Raw genomic sequence first — 24,156 nt, forward strand, 5'->3', positions numbered from 1 at the left:
AGTTTAAGCACTGTACAATGCACATGTGTATGGCAAGTGTTTTGTTTCCGTCATACATTGAGACAATTATTCTGTGGCTATTCGGCCATGAAATTGTTGTGTGGCTGAGAATAACAAAACAAATTATTCATGCATGAACTGAAAAACAGTAAAGGGTTGCATTTCTACAAACAACACCACCAATCAACGTTTAAATACAGGTAGTGCACCTTAAAAAGAAAAAGAAAACATCCACATGTCTATATGAAAAATAGTGTGGATAAATCAAAACGTGTTATTGGCTGTGTGGTCCAGTGGTTAAAGAAAAGGGCTTGTAACCAGGAGGTCCCCGGTTCAAATCCCACCTCAGCCACTGACTCATTGTGTGACCCTGAGCAAGTCACTTAACCTCCTTGTGCTGCGTCTTTCGGGTGAGACGTAATTGTAAGTGACTCTGCAGCTGATGCATAGTTCACACACCCTTGGATAAAGGCGTCTGCTAAATAAACAAATAATATATAAACAATAACACATCAGTACACAGGACAAAAAACTACAAAGAGTTCAAAACTCTAAAATATGTATTGGACATGCATAAAGAATACATGCCATCAATTATATATTTGATACATAGCAAGGCCACAAATCTGAATATCGAAAACATAGAGGTTCTGATTTATTTATTGGAGTTTACATTTTTTTGGTTTAACATTTATTTTTGCACATGCACACAGAGAACGCTGAAATCATATTTGATTTTATCAAACTCCTAAAACAAATAAAATATTCCAAAGCTTCAAATTTGAATTATACTTCTGTGTAAACCACTTATTTAAAATGGATGCTGCAAATGTAAGAAAATATTGTAAACTGTATTTATTATCTTTTTTTGTAAGCGCAATACAAATAAACTGTTACCTACACATTTTTATATCACACAATAGAAATGCTATACTGTAACACTATTATACATTTAAAGGATTTATTCTTTATATTTTGTATTGTAGAATCCATTAAAAAATGATTAACAATTTATTGCGTATGTTCTCGATTTGTTTATCATTATTATTATTATGATTATTATTATGTATTTGTTTTAACTGCAAATTATATATGACAGTTGAAGGAGTTGTCCACAATATACGTCATTAACGAGATTCTATTAAAAGTGTGTTTATATTTAATGCTAAGGATTTTATTCTTTGGATTATTAAATCTATCAGTCTCCACAAGGTAAATCTTAGCTTGAAATGTAAGGAACAACGGTGAGCGCTCTCAATTACCTAGCCATTTATTTAAGAATAGCACCTCTATTTTTTCCAAAAGTGAACAATTTGGTCATTAAAGTCAGTTCCGGTGACCAACCCCCATAACAAACTAGTCAAACCTGTCTGAGCTCCGATTACCAAGCGCTAACCCACACTACTGAAGAGCAAACCAGCGGACCTGTATGCTGCGGTGTGCACCTGCAAGCATCAACCTTGGTTTAGTTATTTTTAATTTGTTCCACGGTGCAGGCTCAGAAAGATGAAACGTTTGCAAGGAGTATGTTTTGCTCTTTGCTTTGGATATGTGCAAAATACACTTGCTCTCTTTTGCCCGAGCGGACAATTTGCTTTGAAGCATCAGTGTGTTGGTTGCCATCCTACCTGTTGGGAATGCAACGGACACGAGCTGTTTGAGTGCACAAAATGTGGCGTCGGTAAGTATCTCCGGTGTGCTCGTGCGGGTCTGTAACAGGAATGTAGTTTCTGTGTGTGTCCTGAGACAATTAAAAACTGAACAATAGGCAATTGCCGGTGAGTTGCGATTAACTAATCAGCTAGTAAACTCCAGAGAGGATTCCAATACAAGTAAATGATTAAGCAGCCGTAACTTACGAGTCGCTTTGGTGACCAGTTAATTTAGGTTTCACTGTATTAAGCAAAAATACTATTGGGAAGCAACTACTGTGTGTGTGTGTGTGTGTGAGGGTGTTTATTTATATTGTAGAGAGGAAATACAACATGGTGAGAATAAAAATGTACAGTATGCTACTGTATAAAACATGTATAAGTAATTGTAATTGACAGAGCTCAACTGTGTCGCTTTAATGAATTGCTAAAAACAAGTTGTACTTGTGAAAGGTATATTGTTTAACATTCATAACTTTAAACTACCGATTATAAAATCTGAGTTAAAGCTGGGAGGATCTCAATAGTCATATTTTAGAATGCAGTCCATTATATATATAAAAAAGTTACTGTTATAAAATAAGATAAGGGAGTGGTTAACAGGTAGAAAACAGGAAGTACTGATTAGAGGAGAAACCTCAAAATCGAGTGAGGTAACCAGTGGTGTACCACAGGGATCAGTATTAGGTCCTCTGCTATTCCTAATCTACATTAATGATTTAGATTCTGGTATAGTAAGCAAACTCGTTAAATTTGCAGACGACACAAAAATAGGAGGAGTGGCAAACACTGTTGAAGCAGCAAAGGTCATTCAAAATGATCTAGACAGCATTCAGAATTGGGCAGACACATGGCAAATTAAATTTAATAGATAAAAGTGTAAAGTATTGCATGCAGGCAATAAAAATGTGCATTATAAATATCATATGGGAGAAAGTGAAATTGAAGAAGGGAACTATGAAAAAGACCTAGGAGTTTATGTTGACTCAGAAATGTCTACAATGTGGGGAAGCTATAAAAAAGGCTAACAAGATGCTCGGATATATTGTGAGAAGTGTTGAATTTAAATCAAGGGAAGTAATGTTAAAACTCTACAATGCATTAGTAAGACCTCACCTAGAATATTGTGTTCAGTTCTGGTCACCTCGTTACAAAAAGGATATTGCTGCTCTAGAAAGAGTGCAAAGAAGAGCAACCAGAATTATCCCGGGTTTAAAAGGCATGTCGTATGCAGACAGACTAAAATAATGGAATCTATTCAGTCTTGAACAAAGAAGACTACGCGGCGATCTGATTCAAGCATTCAAAATCCTAAAAGGTATAGACAATGTCAACCCAGGAGACTTCTTTGACCTGAAAAAAGAAACAAGGACCAGGGGCCACAAATGGAGATTAGATAAAGGGGCATTCAGAACAGAAAATAGGAGGCACTTTTTTTCACAGAGAATTGTGAGGGTCTGGAACGAACTCCCCAGTAATGTTGTTGAAGCTGACACCCTGGGATCCTTCAAGAAGCTGCTTGATGAGATTCTGATATCAATAAGCTACTAACAACCAAACGAGCAAGATGGGCTGAATGGCCTCCTCTCGTTTGTAAACTTTCTTATGTTCTTATGTTCTTAAGAGAGTACTGTAAAGGCCTATGTTTTATTACTTGGCTAGTTTTGGGAAACCAACAGGCGTTTTCTACTTTCAAAAAATTGGAGTTAAAGACTGGTATAAATATTTTGAAAACATTCCCCAGTCAAGTAAACAATCGAAAAGTTGTTTTTCTTGTGCATTTATGGTTGTCATTTGTTTTTCTAATTCAGTAATGTCAACTATATTTTGAGATATATGCAATATAGTAAATTAACATTGAATTGGAGGAGTGAGTTTCTGAGATGAATCCAGCATCCTTTTAAATTAAATCACACACAGAACACACACAAAAGTAAATGGCAGGAGGTAATGAACTTGAAAGAACTTGGCTACAAATTTGTATGGACAGCTGTTAAAAGTCTGACAAAAAAAGACACACCTTACTTTATCTGCATGACAAAATAATAAGCTTTTGATATGAGATCAATGCCAGGTGAACTTTAATTCAAACTTTTAAAATAAAAATGATTGATGGCTTGATAATTCTGAAATGCATTCTTGTTTTAATTTGGCTGGGAGATTATTTTTCTTCTTAAAGGGGTAGCCTGAAATTCATAGCCCTGTCTGATTTTTGAGGTCGGTCATGTTTACCTACATGCCCCTTTAAACCCTCATCTTACACATGCAAACAAAGAGACAACGCCTGTCTGGGAAAAGAAGCATGCACACTTCCTGGAGATGTACAAATACATTCAATTAATTAAGGTAAATACTATCTAATGAGTTGCTACAGCCTATTTAAAATTTAGCAAAACACTATTTTACATAGTGCGAAAATAAGTATTTTGTGTTTGCTACTTAATTCACAACAAAAAGTGCCAGGCAGGGAACAATGTAAGACTCACATAGAGCCGAGCCATTACAGGTTTTCTCAGCCTTGATTCAATCAAAATAATGGCAGCGCCATAGCCATAATCATTTACAGCTGTAGCCCCATAATCTTTGTTTTAATGTCATTCATTTTAAGTTATACATTCAAAGTATAGGTGCAGCGTCTGATTAAGCAAAGTTGTGTGTAAGTAATATCACACAAAAAGCTGTAGTGGCTCAAATTGCTATGCATTGGGAGGGGGACTTTAATTGTACATTGCTTTGAACAGCACCCCATTGAAACTTGTGTAAGGAAAAAAAGCAGTTCACAGGTGATCTTTGCAAGATTTGTTTCGTTGTGTAGAACCATCAGACGAGGTAGTTGTGGCTTTCTTTCCAGCATAACATTTACATAAAGCCCTCTGTCTTCTCCGTGGAAAGTGAAATATCAACACTGTTTTTTTCCTCTTCCCTAAGGTAATCCAGCTACTGTGGAATGTTATCCTGCAGGGGTTGGCTGATTGTATTGCAATCACAGCCACTTAATAAAATGCCTAGATAGTTGCTTTTGTTTCCTGCTTTCAAACAATTGCTGAGAGGCATAGTTTAATAGAAGTTTGCCACCTTTCTATGGAAGTCAAGCCAGGATAAGTTATAAAGCGAAGAGTCTTTTAATGTACATTATAATATTACATGAATAAAATTCACGCTTTATAAAAACACATAAATATATTTATGCCAAAATGTTATTTCAACAGTCAGAATGTGAAGTATTATGAAAATACCTACCTGCCTTGTAATATGCCTAGGTCAATTAATACAGTAGCCTGATGCACAGACAGAACCTGAATGGATAAAAAGCCTACTGCATAACTGAAAATCCTCCACTTTAATCGCTGGCTTTGAACTTCTTTATCCCTGTATTTACTAAAGCTAAAGAGCAAGTAGCTTATCGGGGCCTATGTATCTTATATGCCTGACATTAGGAAGAGACCTAGAAAGATCACTGTGTATATTCTCACCAGTGCCACCCCAAGTTTTTGAAGCCCCTGGTGAAAACTGTTTATCCAGATCATATCTGATAGCACCACCAGTGAAATCTGGGTAGCAGTTCTCTCCAGTGGCTAAGAACTGTGCTTTGAAATGGGACATGCTTCGGCATGACAGAAAAGCCAAAAGCAGGCATACTCTGACCTTTCCATAATGTGGATTCAGAACCACACTCTTGTAATTTGATAGCCCTGGCAACAAGCCCCGTGAGCAATGTCTCTTCACAGGTATCTGATACCTTTGGCTCAGTACTCCCACTCACAGCCCTTTCTGTTCACAAAACAATACAAAGAATGCCTGTGCTCCATTCTGATTGCGGAACACCACTCTCAGTGGCTGCCCACACCACAAAAATGTCCAAGACAGCTTTATTTTTTTAACTTTGCCAGGAAGTCACTTGAGATTAGAAATCTCTTTTAGAAGTGAGATCTGAGCAAGAAAACCGTGAATAAACATCATCATCCCTTAGCATCATCTACTTCAAATATCTTAAATAATAAACATGTCTCGCAACTAAACATCGATGCATCGGCCATGCATGTTTTCAATTGTGTTCGAAGGCTTTTGTGAAGTCTACTTTACAGAAAGCTTGCTTTTTAAGAATAAGGTTTTGCATATATTCGTGTACTATGTATACGAATATACAGGTGCATGCTTACGTTTTAAGGATTTGGGTGAGGTCTATACATTTTAAAATAAATAATAAAACGGATTTTCACAGAAATAGCGATGACAGAGAGTGAAATACCAGGAATGTTACAATGACTTTGCAGAGTGTAACTTTTTTTTTTTTTTTTTTAAACTGGAATTTTAAAGAGAATGGAACCCATTCCTGAACATTCCTTTTTTGGAAGACAGCTGGTGATTCCAATTAGCTTTCTATGCTAGTCTGTAGATTTTGGACATTTTTAACTGCTCAGTTGTGGGCATGGTCCGTTTAAACAATCACCTCTGGTGTGGATGTTGGCGTTGTTGAAATGAATTGAGTCTTTGCCTGCAAGATACTGTAAATACAGCATAATGAAGCTTAGACTAAGGTAATAGTATGTCGAGAAGGACATCATCTTTATAATAGTGCTACTTGATACTGTCACAACTGGTATACTACTATTACCAACTACTCAAAACTGATTTATTCAGTGTGGCTTTTCTAAGTACCATTACATTTTCTGCATTATGAAGTCTATACTGTAGCAGTCTGAACCGAGTTGTACATTATTTATTAGCAGTAATTAAGTAGTACACCAGTAACCATTCAGTAATACATTTATAGTGTAAGTGGAGCAAACATAAGCAAATATTTAAAGAGTAAGTAGCTTCAAATGTCATTTTAATTGCTTTTTTTCCCCATTTCTCTTATTACTGTGTGGTGTTTGCCACCATTCTGAGGGGTTCTGCGTTTTGGAGTTCCAATATTGAGTTATCCTTGTTTTTCTAAAACTGGTTCCCAGCTAGCTTTGAGTTTACCTGAAAAATCCAGCACTCAACAGCCTTCCTCATTCTATTCGGGTCATGTGATAATGTGACCTTTCAACTCTGCCAGCCCCATCTACTCTCTGTCCATATAAATATATTCTGCAGTCAGAGCTCAAAGCCAGATAAAGGCAGAGTTAGAGAACAAATCACGATAACCACTGCATTCTATTGTGAACAGCCTTTTTGTCCTCGGCAATCCTTAAAGTAAAGGTATCATTACAGTGGAAACAATCCAGGTTCTTTGTTGGTTTAGTGGTGCTGAAGGAGTAACGCTTCTCTGTGTGTGTGTTTAAATCAAACAAAACCCCTCATCCAGGTCATAGATACTTTGTATTGCACTCTTTCAATCAAGAGGAGTTTTGACACTCATATACTTTCAGAAATGGCTCCTCTTATTAACTGTTTACTGAAGTGACAACTAAGTAACAGACAGAGCCGTGGTCTGGGCTGCAAGTATTACGCTTTTCTACCAGCGGCTTATTATTTGTCAGTGGTCAGTGTTGGAAAGCAGCAATTAATCCCTAAAGCTGCAAATAATTTTTTTTTTATATATATGATAGGGCGTCTCCAGCTCTAATTTTACCTGGTATTGTGATGTCTCTATTGAAAGGTGGCCAGTGTTTTCTTTTTTAACACACAAAGTGGTTGATTCAATAAATCTGATAAGACTATAGTAAGCAGACACCCGAGAAATATATGTTGGTATACAACCGAGCAGAGTTATGGGACACTTTGTATCAGAATTACAGTCTCTTAAAGCAGCTCCAGGCTTGTCAATCCGTTTCAAGAATTCTTTTGTTTTGTGTTTTTTTTTCCAGATGAAGACGGGCAGGAGCGCTTTTTCCACCGAGGTCGCTGCCGGCTGCACTGCCCCAGAGGGTTCTACCCTGAGCAGGACCGGTTCACCTGTGAGCCCTGCATGGTAAACTGTGAGCTGTGCGCTGACGCCAAGGTCTGCACCAAGTGCACAGGAAACTACAAGCTTCAAAGTGGAGTCTGCCAGACCACAGAATGCAAAGAAGGTAGCCCATGGCTAATTTCTACAGATCCAGTTTTGTATAAATGTTTCACTAAAATAAAAATGTTACCTCAGCTGTCATTTTAATAGTTTATTATTATTATTATTATTATTATTATTATTTTATATATCATTTCTCTTACCATTTGACAGTGTTTGCAAACGGCCTCATTCTGCAGTATTCAAATCATGTGACAGTGGGACCTTTCTACTCAATATCGGAGTAACAGAAGAACCCAAAAAACACTGATTGCACCATAAAATAGGAAGGGAAATGTGAAGAATGAAATTAAAATGTACACATAAAAACATTCCTAAGGATTTATCTTGAATAGAATATATTTATCTAAAAGGAAAATGCATGCACATTTTGAAATGTGAAAATGCATGTACGTTATGACAGCTTTCTTTATTTGATGTTGTTAAATAGGGTTATCAATCTAGAAACAGTTGAAACAGGTACTGGGTTTCCGTTAAAGAGCTGGGAATGCTGAAAGGGTCTGTCTGGTGTTCAGGGCCAGATCGGTGCTTTAATGGCTGTGTTACTGTTACAGGGCAGGTGGAAGATCCTGAAACCGGAGAATGCATTGACTGTGAAACCGGATGTGAAACATGCTCTGCAGGTAGGCATGCATTCGACGGGTATACCCTTTAAATCTGATCTCTTTTCAAGTACTTATCAATGTATTAATCGAACTGGAATAAAAATCTGCACTTGGCAACATATCAAGAAGAATGGTAGTGCTTCAGCACATGCACACATACATTCATTAATGCCAGATAATCATAACCTACAAACTTTGCAAAGCTGTATCTTTTGAATCTTTGCAATTTAAATGATAACTTTAATCATAGCCCAATAAACAAATAATTCCATTATACTACATTTGCCAGTATGTTCAGTAATTTCAGAAATTCTTGTTCCTTGTGAGCTATAACCGGGCAGTACAAAAGTTGTTATTTTATATTAATATTTATTATTATTATTATTATTATTATTATTATTATTATTATTATTATTATTATTATTATTATTACAGGGGTTGAAAATAAGATTCTTGTTTTTCAGGACTTGAAAAAATTGTTACCTGGTTAAAATGTAAAATATAATAAAACAATGCAGTGTTTTTTTTTTTTTTTTTACAGTAACCCAGGGTATTATAATTTAGTACTGAGCTTGATTATGGTTCACTGCAGCTTTTAAAAATCCTTTTTCCTCTCACGCAGGTGACCCAGAACTTTGCAAAAGTTGCATGGAAGGCTATTTCTTGTAAGTAATGGTCCATTTTGCATCATCTACCTTAGCATTTAGTACCAACAGGCTACTGTTGAAGTCTTTCTGGAAGATCATTAGCCTGAACATCAGGTTACCTTAAAGTACCCTACCGATGACTTGTTTTTCTGAAATGCCATTTTAAGAGGTACTTTTCTTAGTTTTTTTAACTGTTAAAAAGCTAGTTTACTTCTAAAAATAGATGTTGCTCATCTTTTTTTCTTTTGTTAATATACAGTATATACATATATATATATATATATATATATATATATATATATATATATATATATATATATATACTACATAATATGATGGATATAATAAGTTAATTGCTAAATATTACTACAGCAACATATTTAAAAGAGAATTTCAATCAACGTAACCCCATTTCATTGGTGCGATTGACTTGGAATTGATAATCCCTAAATTAGGGTTTGAAGTTTTAGCTAACCTTTCTATTATTTTAAAAATAGATTGCTATATGTGAACTAACGATTCGCAAAGAATTAACATTTGCTAATGTGTTTGTAAACAAGGCAGTTAGTTAATAAACAGTTAATAAACTACAAAGTGTCTCTTAAATAAAGCGTGACCGTGATTTTAATTTTTGTTCTTGTTGGAAGAGAGAAAGAGTGAGTCACACTCGTTGCTAATTCAGGCTGCTCTGAACCCACAAAGGTTCAGTGGGTTTGGTGGCTGGTTATTACAGGCTTTGAGTTTGTGTTGAACCATTCTTAAAGTTGTATTATTGAAGACTTTGTGCCATGGTGTAAAGCCTGCTTGACTTCAAATAAATTGCAGCTTTCTGCAAACACAATGTATTCTCAGAGGCCTGTCCTATTAGTATCCTCAAAATGAATGGAAGGGAGCGTACTACATACAGCAGACTGCTGAGTTCAAGCCAAAACCCAATAAGCTGTATCGGTATGTTAATTATTGCCATTTGTGCCCATAGGGCTGATAAATGTTCTAGCAGATAGCGGTGGAAAATCATAGCTAGTTTTAAATAAGCAGTCCTTGGCTCAGACCAGAACTAGAAAACATGAAGAAAACACCCTTCTTGATATGTCTAGCCCTTTTAAAATACCAAATTGTTAAACCTCAAATGACATGCTCTAAACCAAAAAAAGAGCTACAATAAGCTTGGTTATTTTAAGTATCATTCTTTACCAAGCGGGCAAGTATTTTAAAATATATTAAACAGGTTATTAATGTTCAATGGTGTTCTGCAATTAAATGACTGTGATCGCAGTGCTTGAATAATAGAACAGGTGTTCTCCGAGTGCCTGTCTTCCAGTCAGCATCACAGGACACAGAAAGCATTCACCTGTTTCTCCAGCTCTCCAGGCCCTGGTTTATATGATAAGGCGTGTCTCCAGCTCTAATGTTACCTGGATGCTATTGTGAGGTTTCTATTGAATGGTGGCCAAAGGCTACAGGCTGTGTTTTCAAAGCTGGAAAATCAGACATGATTAAGCTCCTTTTTTGTAGTAAGGTCTTTGATCATGATCCTGAGTTTTAGATTTTAAAGACATCTCCGATTTTCTCTTATATCATACACTTGTTTTTCGTGTTGTCAGACTAAAAGGATTATGATTGAGGTAGGGTCATCTCTCTTGAACGGACTACACTAAAAAGATTAGTAAATAGAGGATTGTCAAGTTACAAACCCATTAATGAAATGGCTGAGTTGTTTATTTCTGGTTTGGTAACCTTATTGGATTTATTTTTTTTTTCTGAAAAATGACGATTTGGATTAAAGCTTGAAAATCGGGCCTTTTGTTTACCTCTTATTGAAGAGCATAACATGTATTATTCATGAAACTTTTTACGTGTGTAGTAAAAGAAGCAGAAAAACAGTATATTAATATAGAGTATCTTGTATATTAAACTTGTTTTCATAAAGACTCTTTAATTACCTCATGAGTTAATTAATTGTGAATTGATATTTTGGGAAGCAACAGGCTGCTGAGTAAAGTTGGCATTTACCCTTTCTCGCCTGTCCTTTTTTTCTCCCCTAGGTACAGACACCAGTGTCGCCGGGGCTGCCCACAAAAGACCTATGGGGATGAGGGCAGGAAGATGTGCTTTTCCTGTCCAACTCCCTGCATTGACTGCAGGAGCGACAGCCTCTGCCTGTCCTGCCAGGCTGGTCATTATTTAAGTGGTAAGAAAGACATCCATAAATGCATTTCCATATACAATACATTTCCTCAGACACCATCTGCATGAAATCCCGCCCTTTGAAATATTAATGATTTGAAGTATACCTTGATGTTGAGCTGTAATGCGCCTTTAAGGTGTTATATTTAAAAGCGCTCCCCTCTGCCAGCACACTTTCTCTCTGAACCATAATGTTGCTTACCCTGATATTTTACCTGAGTTTCTACAACACCTTCCAATTTGGATAGCAAATCACAGCTGTGTGGGGGAACAGGACACCATACACTGTGCAAACCAAACGGATGCAAATTATGGTGCCAGGAACTATGAAGTTATTTCCTTGGGCGATCTGACATCCGACAAGCTGTTTCTCAGTAACTTGCATGGAAATAGCCTGGATTCTGAATGTACATCGCACTCACATACCTGTAGATTAACCTAATACTTTTGATTTTTTAAACTTCATAAGTCTAAGTATTGCCAAGTAGAAATGCAGGGATTCGAGTTTGTTTATTGTGCATAGTATTTTTAAAGCATTTTACAGTCACAGCAAGCTACCTGATGTACATGCAGACAGTAAACAGTACAATCGTTCTCATCCAGCCCCTCTACAAACCGGGATTCTGTCAAAATGGCATCATTTTCAGGTCCCATCCAAATCCCATTTGAAATGAATGGTGTGATAAATTCTACAATTCAGAACCTGTCTATTCTTGACTCAGGCATGATGTGTTTGACTTGCCTGTCTCGAATCAATGTAAATCTGACACCGCGTCATATGATTTATTTTCTAAATGTAGTACAATATATTGTGTGAATACAATGTGGAGTAGTGTGGAGTAGTGGTTAGGGCTCTGGACTCTTGACCAGAGGGTTGTGGGTTCAATCCCAGGTGGGGGACACTGCTGCTGTACCCTTGAGCAAGGAACTTTACCTAGATTTCTCCAGTAAAAACCCAGCTGTATAAATGGGTAATTGTATGTAAAAATAATGTGATAACTTGTAACAATTGTACGTCACCCTGGATAAGGGCGTCTGCTAAGAAATATATAATAATAATATTATAGATATAGAGTAAAATCCTTGTTTACATAATGAAGAATGTAACACTGAAACGAAAGCAATCTTTGAAAATCATGGCAGACCTGGACAGTAATTATTCTACTGCATGTACTCTCATTTAGTTTTTGAATGTGTTCAAATAGTTTTTTGTAAGTAAAGTATTAGATTTTCCACTACCACTGTAAACCATTTTCTGGTCCCAAGCAATGCTGGATTCGGTTTTACTTTGTATTGCACCGATCACTTTTCAAAATTGCAGTATATTCGTGTTTACCGTTATTCCAATCACTGCTAGAATACTTTTTCTTATCAGTTTTAATCTCCCTATCAGAAGTTTCCACATACTGAGAGGACTTGTGTGTGTGTGCATGCATCTCTTGGTTTCCATCTGCCACAGTTATTTGAAAATGAGTGACTTTTGTTCCAGGGGGAAACAGAGCAAAACAAAACAAAGAAAGTATGTAAATAATGCAAAGCAACATCTAATGAAATGTGGGTGTGTGGTGGAGTGTTAAAGAGTTGCCAGACAGAAGGATGATGTCAGACAGAAGATTCTTTTCAGCATGCAGGGGATGTTCACCTTTAACCTTTGACTGCAAATGAAATAGGCAGCAGCCCCACGTTGATATTGGAACAAGCTGCAGCAGTTTCGTTGTTTGGAAGTAAAGGTTAAAGCAGGCTATTCTCTTCCATCCACTCTCTCAAAACAAGCTGTTTCTAACAAGCTGATAATTCTCACAATTACTCAGATTACTTTGGGGTGCTTTGACTCCACACTCCCTGTTAGACACCCAGAGAGCAAGCATACAGTGTGGACTCCAGAGAGTGGTGAGCTAATAGTATTGCAGGAACTCATCATGCCCTGCCATATGCTTCGCCCACAGATGGATCTTGTGTAAAGCAATGTCCGGATGGCACCTACGGCGAACCAAACAGCTGGCGCTGCGAATCCTGTCACGGCTCCTGCCAGACCTGCTACGGGTCGCTGCCGAAGAACTGCGATTCCTGCCCTCACGGGAACCTGCCTATGTACGGCCAGTGCCCCACTGTCAGCTGTGTGGAGGGCCAGTATATGGATGGTAAATCTGACTCCTTTGATTATGCTGTAAAGAAAAGAAAATCCTGTCCCTCCCAATAAGCACACTGTCTTCTAATTTACGTACAATATGTTGTAGTTTGCACAAGCATTGCTGTTCATTTTCTTTCTTTCTTTTTCTTTCTTTCTTTTTTTTTTCTTTCAAATCAATTAGCATATTTATTAATGGTGCTTTGTGCATGCACCATAATCTTTTTTCAGTTATTTATAGAATGCTTGGATTAAGCCACTCTAAGCACAACACTGCCCTCAACTGGACACAAATAGAAAAATAATCTACAGTCCGGTATATCTCGGTTTAACTGCTGGAACACCACTGTGATTTGTAAAGTAAAAATTATTTAATTGTGTTAAACAAATCAGTCCCAACCAGGTCTGGGGATTGTAACTAAGGACTGAGATAAATGATATAAATGTTAATTTCTGTAAGAACCCCAAGACTTTGCCAGTGTAATCAAAAGCAATGGAATTGCCGGCTTTAGTTTCATGCCAAATGCCCAATTCAGTATAAGTTCATGATGAGTGTGTACTGTTCTCACCCTGCCGCTCTCCTCTTCCTAGCTGCTGACAGTAAGTGTTACAGCTGTGATGTCTCCTGCAAGACCTGCTTCGGACCTCAGGCACTGGACTGTTCCTCGTGTTGTACTGGTAAGCCTGTTTAAACAAACAAACAAACCTAAAACTGCAACCTCTATGTGAAACTGCCACATCTCACAAGAATGCCCTCTTTTACTGATACATCGTTCAAATTGTTGCATCATTCGGACAATGGTTGACCAAGGGTTTAGGTTGGTGTTTTTCTTTCATCAATAATTTAATGATTTACTCAACTTTTCAATTCAGTGAAATGGCTCTGAATGTGCATGCCTTCATGATATTGATGCCTGTTTCTAATCTTACAAATGTGTTAATGACATTAAAAAGAAATTACTTTCTTGGAAAAAGTATTTTAAAACTTGTTTTGCGGCAATGTGGTTTCCGTTGTCCTTGCCACTGAACTAAACAGGCAATAAACACATTGCGCTTGCTAAGGGAAACAAATGGGGATTCTCTTTTCCTTATCCTGTTTTTGGGGGTTTTTTGGGAAAAAAACAGGAATAAACCAGTACAGCATTTAACGAGGGTGTGTAAGAAAACAGAATTCTTTAACAAGTAATCTATTTTTAAACCTTTATGGGGCATGTCATATTTTTATCATAAATACCAAAGGGAGTTGTTTTCTATATTGTTTCTTTTTTTCCAGGTTATTTCCTTGACCAGGAGGGGGCCTGTGTGGAGCACTGCCCTGTGGGCTACTTCATCAACCCTGCCACCCAGCTGTGTGAAGAGTGCTCTGCAAACTGTGAGAGCTGCGAGGGGGCCACTGAGAAGTGCCTCAGCTGCAAGAAGGGACCATTCAGTCTCTTCCTCCATCAGGGGAATTGCTGGTCTAACTGCCCAGAGTGAGCGATCTTCCATTTACACTGTGTGTCTCAAATCAAGGTCATTCTCTAATTAGCCAAATATCACTGAATAGAAACAAACATGCTCATTTATAAATGCCAGAGGTATACTTTGTTTTCCAGTGATTGCTCTTATAGTAAATTACCATTTTCATTTTTTTTATATATTGAAATCTTTTATTCTTTTCTAAAAGCCTCATTTTAATCCTATATGGGATACAGCATTGGTCTGCTTGTGTGGTACTCTTAGTTGCTGCAGTTCTGGTTCTCCCCAGCAGGAGTCACTGCTGCAGTGGAGTTTTACAATTGATGGTCCACTTATACTATAGTACTTACTTTAATATCTTTATGTAGGGGTTACTTTGAAAGTGCAGAGGGCACATGTGAAGCCTGCGACAGCCTTTGCCTGAGCTGCGATGAGAATAAAAGTAACTGCATGTCATGTGCTGCGGGGCTGTACCTGGAGAATGGGCGCTGCAGTCCTAACTGCTCAGTCAAGTACTACCCTGATATGGATGGGACCTGCAGACGCTGCCCGGCACACTGTCACACCTGCACTGATGGGAAAACCTGTAAAGGTACACGTTTGGTTATTATTGGTTCTGGCTGCTCAGCAGCATTTTATCTGGATCAGCCACCCACATGTTACTGTAAAATCTTTCTAAAGATGATCTACTGTAGGCTGCTTTAGCTCCAGCTGCCAACCACTCTACATGCGATGTCAAACTAACAAGGATGGATTTTTACACACCCCTTACTGTTTTATTGATTGATTTAAATGGAATGAAGAAGGCCGTTCAGTCACAGTGCTTCTGTACTGCAGACAACCTGAGAGGCAGGTAAAGGCAGATCTAAAGGAAAATTATAATAAATAAATATTGGAGGAACAGAAACACTCGGAATTATTGCAAAACCATACAATTGCACGTGGAATGTAAAAAAGCAATTAAGCAAAATGTGTACTTACTCTTCAAGTCTGACCTTCCAAGGGGAACCATTTAGACATAAATAAATACATTGGGTTATGCAGTCCTGCTCTGAGAAGTAGACAGGCAGATGTATGTGGTCAGGCTGCAGTATGATTTATTTTCATCAGAAATAGGTCATACCTGGCTAACTGATAACATTCCTCTGCAGCATGCAGCTATCTGTACCTGCTTCTCAATGGTGTGTGTAAGGCCACCTGTCCTAAAGGGTATTTTGAGGACTTGGACCAGGGGAAGTGTATCCCGTGCCACTCTACCTGTGCAAGCTGCTCTGGGACACAGCATGACGACTGTGACAGCTGCTCCTCCCTGTACCCGAGGCTGTACAAGGGGCAGTGCTCCGTGGAGTGCCCTGCTGGAACTTACTATGAGTCATCAGCCAAGGAATGCCAGGGTAAGGAAACAGTGCAAACAATAGGAGAGGAAGTGATTGATTGTACTATGATACTAAGTTGACATGTGGTGAGAAGGGTGTCTCCTATTGTAGATTGGGTGAGGATACTAGATGGCACTGTGCTATTAAAAAATAAAATATGTATTTTTTTTAGATCTTGTCTCAAACCACATCTCTAGCAACAGATTAAACATGACAAGCTGATAGAAAAATAAAGTAGTTTCCTCAACCTGCAAACACACCAACAGTAGAGACGATTTGACTCCACACAAGTGCATGGTATAGTTACTGTATATTATTGCAAAAAATTTAAATAACCCTAGAGCCCAATGGCCAAGTGGTTTGTAAACGTTGGCCAACCCATTGACTTAATTGCTTGTATTTTGTCCATTTTGTCTAACCATCCATTCAGGGTTATATAATATTCCTAAAGAGAAAGATCCCAGTGCTCCCATCTGCTTCTTTTAGTTACCTGGTGGTAATTCTTTTTCTGCAGTTCCGGTATTTTGGGCCATTTTCTTGTTCTGAAACAAACCTATTGCTTTCCACATTGTGTATTAAACTAGCCGCAGATTTATTGTTTTGGATTATAATTTACTCTTTTCAGTGGCTCTTTTTTCATTGAGGAAAATCAACCCAATACTGCCAATGTTGGTGTTTATATCTAATATATACACTCTAACTGCTATGGGAAACATAATTCTTTCCTTGCAAAAACGAATATCTCTATTCAATAAAAAAAAACACTGTTCAGTGCAAATGCATTTACTTCTATTGGAAGAGTCACAAATGCAAAACATTTCCAAAACTAGGACATTTCATTTTCATGTGATCTACTTATATCAGATCTACTTTCATCTGATCTACTTGTATCACTGATAATTGCTGAAATATATTATAAAATAAGAAATAGTGCCTTTTGTGTTAATAGGAATGCTATTGATAACATTTTTGTTTTGCTTCTAAGCACTGGTGTTTTATTTCAAGCCTTTTGAGTTTCGTTTTAGGGTAGAACATAACTCGCTTCATACATTCAATATAAAATATTTGTATTTATTTTTTTAGAATAGGTTATTGTTTTATTTCTCTGTGAATGGAAAAATGTATAAAGTCATTTCACAATAAGTCCATTCCAGTTTTCAGTCCTTGCCAGGTTCATCTAATGATTTAAATCTGAATGATTTAAAGTTTTTCAAGCTGTTCCTGTTTTAGCAAAGCTTTGAAAATCATGAGATCTTCTGCAGACCGCCCCCATTTAATAACAACCCAGATTCTTAATCCTTACAATTACACACCCCTGCTGTTTGCCAGCGCACAGTACAGACAGTACGCAGAAAAATGGAAATCAGCTATTAAGATGTCTGGTTTTTTATTCCACCTACTTTGCATAGATGCTTATTACTTACTATTAATAATTATAAACTATTCAAATCATTTATAATCCAGTGGTATAAGGGATGTATGGTACTGTACTTGCAATCTAATCTGTGATGTACAACTGTTCATCCATCAATGACCGGTATAAAGGAAATGAAAAATAACTTGAGGTCTGTCTTTCAGAATGTGATCGGACTTGTGCTGGTTGTACCGGACCAGAGCTGACAGACTGTACAAAGTGTAAGAAGGGGCTTGCCCTGGATCCTGATACGATGATGTGTGGGGTGACCGGAGATTCCAACTGCCCTCCTAAAACGTTCCTGCATGATGACCAGTTTACCTGCATGGCCTGCCACAAGCAGTGCGAGTCCTGCAATGGGCCCAATGCCAACGACTGCCAGACCTGCGCTCTACCCAACTACCTGTACAGTAAGCATGCTGATCTCATCTTGGACCGTTTTTACAGTTGTTTATCATTGCATCCCCCTTAAAAGATGAATTCTACCCACGATATATCTTCATTTCCTTTCCTCCAGATGGCACGTGTCTAAGGGTCTGCTCAGCTGGCACATTCGAGTCCAGTGAAGAAGCTGATGGTGTTGAGCTAGGTTTCTGTTCTGCCTGTGACCATGTCTGTGCCACTTGTACAGGAGCATCCCCTAAAGACTGTACAACATGTTCTTCAGGCTATTTCAAATTCATGCGTCTCTGTATTTTACACTGTCCAGCTGGGTGAGAAATATGTAATCATTTGGGTATTGTGTCATCTAATATACATGTATAAAAGTTGGGAAAAATCATAAGCCACTTTATTTTGTTTGTAGCCTTTTTAGAAATGCAGGGCTGTATTCAAAAGTTCTTGTTTTTAGAAGGGAGCTAAATGTTGTAACAGATGACACATGACATCACTGACATTGTCTTTAACTGTAGACTGTGTCTTGTGTCTGTTTTGCATGTAGCCGTTACTGTCTTGCCAGTCTTGCGATGAGACTTTAATTAACACCAGCTTTCAATTGCAGGTATTATCGCGGAACTACCCGCTGTGAGAAATGTGACCCATCATGCCGGCTGTGCTCAGGCCCCGGGCCTCAGGCTTGCCTGTCCTGTCCTCCCCACATGCTGCAGCTGGACGGGACTGGGCAGTGTGTGGAGCACTGCCCAGAGAGATTTTACCAAGAGAACGACAAGTGCAAGCAGTGCCACACAAGCTGCAAAACATGTAAAGGTAATACAGCTTTTGCTGTTGTTTTTTTTTTTTTTTACATAACTATATAAGCAGTTTACAGTTGAGGAAAGAGACCAAATGTATTAATATGTAAATGTGTTTGTTTACAGTACTGTATATTACTTGTATAGTGATATTATTTATATATATAGTATTGATGTTTAACTGGATTTCATTTCTAGGGGGAGGGGGTTTGCAAACTGTAGGTTTCTTAGGATTTCTTAGAATCTGCAGTCAGCCACAGTAAAACCATTTTTTTTTTTCTATATTCTGGGTGCAAGTCAGTACCAGCGGTATATTTTGGTAGTGTTTGTAATAACAACTGAACAGTACAAAATTAGTCATTTTGTTGTTTTGGTGGCTCTGTTTGCCCATACAGACTACACTCCGCAGGGCTGTCTGACCTGTGACTGGGGAAGTACATTACAGAACGGGATCTGCTACCCTCGCTGTGAGGAACAGCGCTACCTCTCAGAGGATGTAAGTAACACAGACAACAGCAGCCAAACCCAACCTGCCATTCCAAAAAAAATAATGTTCCAAATAAAATCTGGGGTTAGATGCAGTGAATGTATTGCATGTGAAAGGCGGAGGGGTTGACAGCATTGAAAGTGGTCTGCTTTGTTCCTTACCCAACCGATTTGTAAAAAGTTGTATGTGACGATGGTTTAGGATAAGGTTGTACACTTTCAATAGCAGTTGTTAACTGGCTGAAACCACAAGGACAGAGACTATGGCATCTGCTGTATATCTGTAACGACGTGACCAGTTGAACTGTTTTGCAATATTTGTTTTAGTGATATGGAAATATACTGATTAATATTTAGCTAAACCTTTTAACAATATATACTTTATAAGTTACAGGTTTGGCTTTCACATCTTACTTGGTTGGTGCTTTTATGATTTACTGTATATTATAATTTGACAAGGCAATGAAGGCACCCGAAACAACATATGTCACACAGTTTTCCTTTTATGGGTGTCTAGAGAACCATGTTCATATGGTGGAGGAAGGTCCTTTAATGATACTGATGGTTTTAATTTAGCATTTTCAAGCATGGCAGGGATGCATTACTAACATGCTTGTTCTGTTTCTATTTACCCACTAGGAGGTCTGCAAACTTTGTGACAGCTCCTGCAGACACTGTTCTGGTCCAGGCCCCAATCAGTGTGTGAGTTGCAAACCGAACTTCGCTCTGCACCCAACTGAAAAACGATGCATTGAGTGCTGTGAGTCTGAGGTGAATCAGACTGACTGCTGTCTTTGCACTACTAACTCAGGTAAAGAAGCATGTGTGAATAGCAAAACCAACAGGCAGTGCATGTTCTTATAATGTTTACTTGCAAGCAAAGGTAAGGGATTTTAAGCAATCAACTGTTTTCAATTTAATCAATGTGCGGCACAGTCTGTTTATTATTTACCAGACTTGTGACATGTGAAGCATTGCCTCAGTGAGTCATTCCATCCAGGCACTTTCTTGTGTGTTTTATAATCACTAGTTTGAGCTTTTGGATTGTGTGTGCTGCTACCCATTCCAATTAAAACACTGGGATTATTTAAAGAAAAAAAACAGTGCAAAAAAGATACAAGACACCTTGCACAAAACTTAGTCCTTGCAGTATTTTTTTCATACCTTACAAATGCCTTGTGTGATTCATGCATCACTTGCATCATCAAAGCATTGCACTGCATGTATGTTTCTTTGGTATGGGTAAGCAGTTAAGAAAGACTGGCACCAAGAACAACTTCAGCTTGCCACTAACATCAGTCTGTTAATACAATACTTTTGTTTATCAACGGAGTTAACTAAGAACCAGAATTTTCCAAGTTGTCTTCAGAAGGTATATTCATTTTAAAAATGAGTTGGTCAGTGAAGCAATTGTTTAAAGAGGTCTTATGGAAGGTGCTGCTCGCATTTATTTAACTTGTATTTTGTCTATAAAGCTGTGATGGCTAATGCCGACTACAATGGATCAGTATGCAAAGCATCCTTTTTGTTTTTTATCTTCTCTTATTTTCTGTTTGCCAGCTCTGTGTGTAGAGCGTCCACATCCTGAGCCGGAGAGGAGGCTGATGTCGGAGAACATGAACTCATTGGCGATCTCCCATGTGTCTGCTACAGTGCCTGCTCTGGTAATGCTGGTCCTGGTGATCACATTGGCCGTGTTGGGTCTGTACCGGGCTCGGGCCAGGCAGAAGATGTGCTGGAAATTGAGTTACGAGAGGCTGAGTGGCAGTGCTGATCCCAATGCTTCGTACCGACGTGACATGCTGCATGGCGTTCCGGACCCTGACGACAGTGCTGACGAGGCCGATGTGGTCTACACCAGCAGGGACGGCACAGTGTACCGCCGATACAACTTCATAAAGGCTCAGGATGAGGAGGCAGAGGGGCATGAAGATCAGGCTGCTTATTTAAACAAGGCAAGGTGTTAGACTGCCTTGGCAAAACCAATGTCAAGCTCAAATATTTTTAAACCGCTGATGAACAATTTGAGTTCTGGTGTTGGCAAACAATTGCATTAGCTCTACGAGTGTCTCATGTCATTATGATCATGGTAATATCATAGCATAGGAAAGATTCTAAACCAGAAGGTTTGAGCTCTACAGTGTGAGTTTTTATAAGATAATCACTTGTTTTGGCTGCATTATGTTATCCCTAATTTCTACATTTCACTTTCTAATTTTAATAATATCATTTGCCCATTACTTTGCCTTTTAAACACTACTGCTTATCAGCTGTTTCACATGCCCATTTTGCAAGGCAGCCTTTATAACTGTTAATTTTCACAGTCACAGTTGGTGGAAGTTATGTCTGCCAGTTTCAGAAAGCAGTCTTGAAGAGAGATTTCAGGCTTTGAAAGTATGTAAAGGTAATGTATAGTGCCCCATACAGTGTAATTGGTATTATTTACATTTAATTGAATCAGGTTTTTATGTTTTAAAAGCATTGTTGACAATAAGAGTTATATACATGTTATCAACTAAGGGGCACTTTGCCTTAAATTCTACCGTTTTTTAACATTTAATTTTATATATTTTTGATACATACAAAGCACAGATAATGAGATTCCCTCACACAGGGTTGTCAAGCTGCAGTAGGCTATACAACAAGACTCACTGGTATTTTCATTACACCATCACAGCAGGCCAGGTCTAGCTTTTAAGTTGTACTTACTGGCAGCAACACATTAGTTAAATAATATATGAAAGCTAGCATAATATTAAAAGAATTGAATGGAAACTGAGAATCCTCTACTTTCATAGAGATCTTTTAATAGTTTGTATTGAGGGGGCTGAACTAAAACTAACAAGTTCAGTGGAGATTGAGCACTAAAGAGAATTGCATTCATTTTGAATGCTGTATTTTAAGGAAGATTACTGCGATAAACTTACTAACTTGACCTGTTAGGACTAAGCATTGTCTAAAAAAGTTAATGTACCTGTTGATAGTAGTAAGACAAATGTTAGTTGGTGCTATTGAAACCTTGTGATTTTGTATTTTGTGTATCCAAAATAAAAAATAGCCTGACAAAAACATTTTGGTTTTTTTTACCCACAAAAAATATCAATTGGACATATACAGTAATCCGTTGTGTATTTGCCCGTCACATAGCCACCCTACCCATTTATCCGCCATGATCAACCTCTTCAGCAACGTTAGTTTATTATTGAACAGAGAAGATTATTTCAATTATTGTAGATCCTACCAGAGTTTTCATACACTGCCATTGCTGGTTGTGTCACGTGAGCTGTTCAATGTGTTGATATGTAAATAAATCCTGTTCGCCTGTGGGGTGTATCATCTTCAACCTCCATCTCGATCTCCTGCCTGTCACACAGCAGTGAACGCACGCACCCACACGGGCTACCCTGTCACAAGCATTAATACCCTGTATCTTTCTAAACAAGGGATTTAGGGGGCTCCCTAATAAAAGCTGAATCTCAAAACAATAATTGTGTGAATATAGTAATTGTTACAGCTGTGTAATGGTATTTAAAACAGGATTCATTCATGCGACTTTTTACATATCCCCCCCTTACTCTGGTCCCATCGCAGTCGGATATGCAACAGATTATTGTACTAGTACCTCCAGTCTTAAAAAATATCTTAAGTGTGTGTTATATTATTACTAATGCATACTCAAGTAATCACCTCCCTCTACAAACATCTGGTTGTTCTGGTTGACCTGTGAGGGTGCTAAGTAGCGAAAGGGAAAGGCTTTGGACGGGTTGGCCTGACAATTCATTTCCTGGGTCGGGAAGTAGGTCAGCCTGGAAGAAGGCAAGACTCTGTTGCAGGAACGTATTGACCCGGAAGGTAAACGAGGTAGCAGCTGCAGGCAATAGAGTCAGCTGCAATCGTTTACCAAGGGGTCATGCATGATCACATAAAGGGGCCAGAGAATTGTAAATCTTTTCCTTTGCTTGGTTTTTATTGAGAGACTGGAAGGACCGTGTGAGATGCAGAGAAAGCATACGGGAAAATATTTGTGAGTGTTTTGTTTGTTTGTTCCTGTCTGTTTAGTAACTGTGTTTTTGTTATATAGCACTAGACAGCTAAACACGAATCTGGAGCTGTCGCCAAGGGCTGCACAAAACCGGATCAACACTGCATTACAGTCACGATTAACATTGTTATCAGCACTTGTTCACAAGTATAGCACATATTATATTGTACTTCACCACAAGCACTGAGAGCACTCTCTTTGGACTTGTGATCGTGTGTGTGTCTAATTATGTGTGTTAGTACTGTGCTTATTATTTACGGGACTGCAACCCTTTTGACTACTGTGCAATACACATTGTTGCGTATTGCCAGTTCATTATTATTTGTTCATTATCATTTCACCCGTGCTTTGCTGTCTGCTTGTTCTTGGGATTACTGCATCCGCACCACACCTGCTACTAATTACCACTTTGCCACAGGCTGTTATCTAAGAATGTTATGGGGGAAAAAATTACACAATTTGAATACTGAAATCAACTTATAATTGACTTTACAACCTTCGCAGAATACAATAATTTGATTATATTCTGTAACACTGTGCTTGACGGTTAGCAAGCAAGTAGACATTTAAAGCATTTAATAACACATGCTGCATGCAGAAACCAGCCCTGTCTGACCACAATGCACTACACTGTACAGACCTGATGTGGCCGGTAAGCATTAAAGAACCTTTCTAAATACAGCACATGTATATTTACAGGAAACAATTTCTGTGTTTTGTACAATAGCTATACATTCCATGTACCTAGAATAATTCAAATAAACACCAATAGTGTAGAAGAGATACAGCTAGAATTTCACCTGATATATTTTCTTTGCAAAATACAGGTACAGTACCTTCTACCCTTGTTAAAATTGAGACTGGGTGTTTCAGTGGTGCAGGCGGTTTGCAAACCAAACAGAAGACTACTGCGTATCTACACTCATTTAGAAGAAATATAAAGTAATTATAAAAATAATAATTTCCTTTTATGTGA

The 24,156-nt window shown here is 38.1% G+C and overlaps 2 protein-coding genes across 2 annotated transcripts in view; one reads left to right on the forward strand and one right to left on the reverse strand.

The window, feature by feature from the left end:
• The window catches only part of LOC117428462 (OTU domain-containing protein 7A), a 108,448-nt gene extending 106,742 nt beyond the window's left edge, over nucleotides 1–1,706 (reverse strand). The window contains exon 1 of the mRNA XM_058998610.1: nucleotides 1,629–1,706. The gene's annotated coding sequence lies outside the window, so the exon portion shown is untranslated. The remainder of the gene's footprint in view (nucleotides 1–1,628) is intronic.
• On the forward strand, nucleotides 1,333–22,207 carry LOC117429111 (proprotein convertase subtilisin/kexin type 5-like). The gene is made up of 16 exons (XM_034048308.3): nucleotides 1,333–1,681; nucleotides 7,448–7,651; nucleotides 8,202–8,270; nucleotides 8,875–8,917; nucleotides 10,945–11,090; nucleotides 13,033–13,227; nucleotides 13,806–13,892; nucleotides 14,488–14,686; nucleotides 15,041–15,264; nucleotides 15,824–16,066; nucleotides 17,627–17,872; nucleotides 17,980–18,175; nucleotides 18,463–18,668; nucleotides 19,048–19,148; nucleotides 19,778–19,949; nucleotides 20,699–22,207. Exons 1-16 carry the CDS (start codon nucleotides 1,507–1,509, stop codon nucleotides 21,103–21,105), a joined length of 2,913 nt encoding a protein of 970 aa, XP_033904199.2. The 5' UTR covers nucleotides 1,333–1,506; the 3' UTR covers nucleotides 21,106–22,207.
• The last annotated feature ends 1,949 nt before the right edge of the window (nucleotides 22,208–24,156 follow it).

The sequence above is a fragment of the Acipenser ruthenus genome, chromosome 24 (genome assembly GCF_902713425.1).
Source record: "Acipenser ruthenus chromosome 24, fAciRut3.2 maternal haplotype, whole genome shotgun sequence".
Taxonomy (NCBI): Eukaryota; Metazoa; Chordata; class Actinopteri; order Acipenseriformes; family Acipenseridae; genus Acipenser; species Acipenser ruthenus.

Bases quoted from the DNA above. Each gene is read 5' to 3' on its own strand.
- LOC117429111 (XM_034048308.3), top strand. From the start codon at position 1,507: ATGAAACGTTTGCAAGGAGTATGTTTTGCTCTTTGCTTTGGATATGTG. The intron at 8,918-10,944 runs GTAAGTAATGGT...TTTCTCCCCTAG, and splicing joins TGCATGGAAGGCTATTTCTT to GTACAGACACCAGTGTCGCC. The intron at 19,950-20,698 runs GTAAAGAAGCAT...TCTGTTTGCCAG, and splicing joins TCTTTGCACTACTAACTCAG to CTCTGTGTGTAGAGCGTCCA.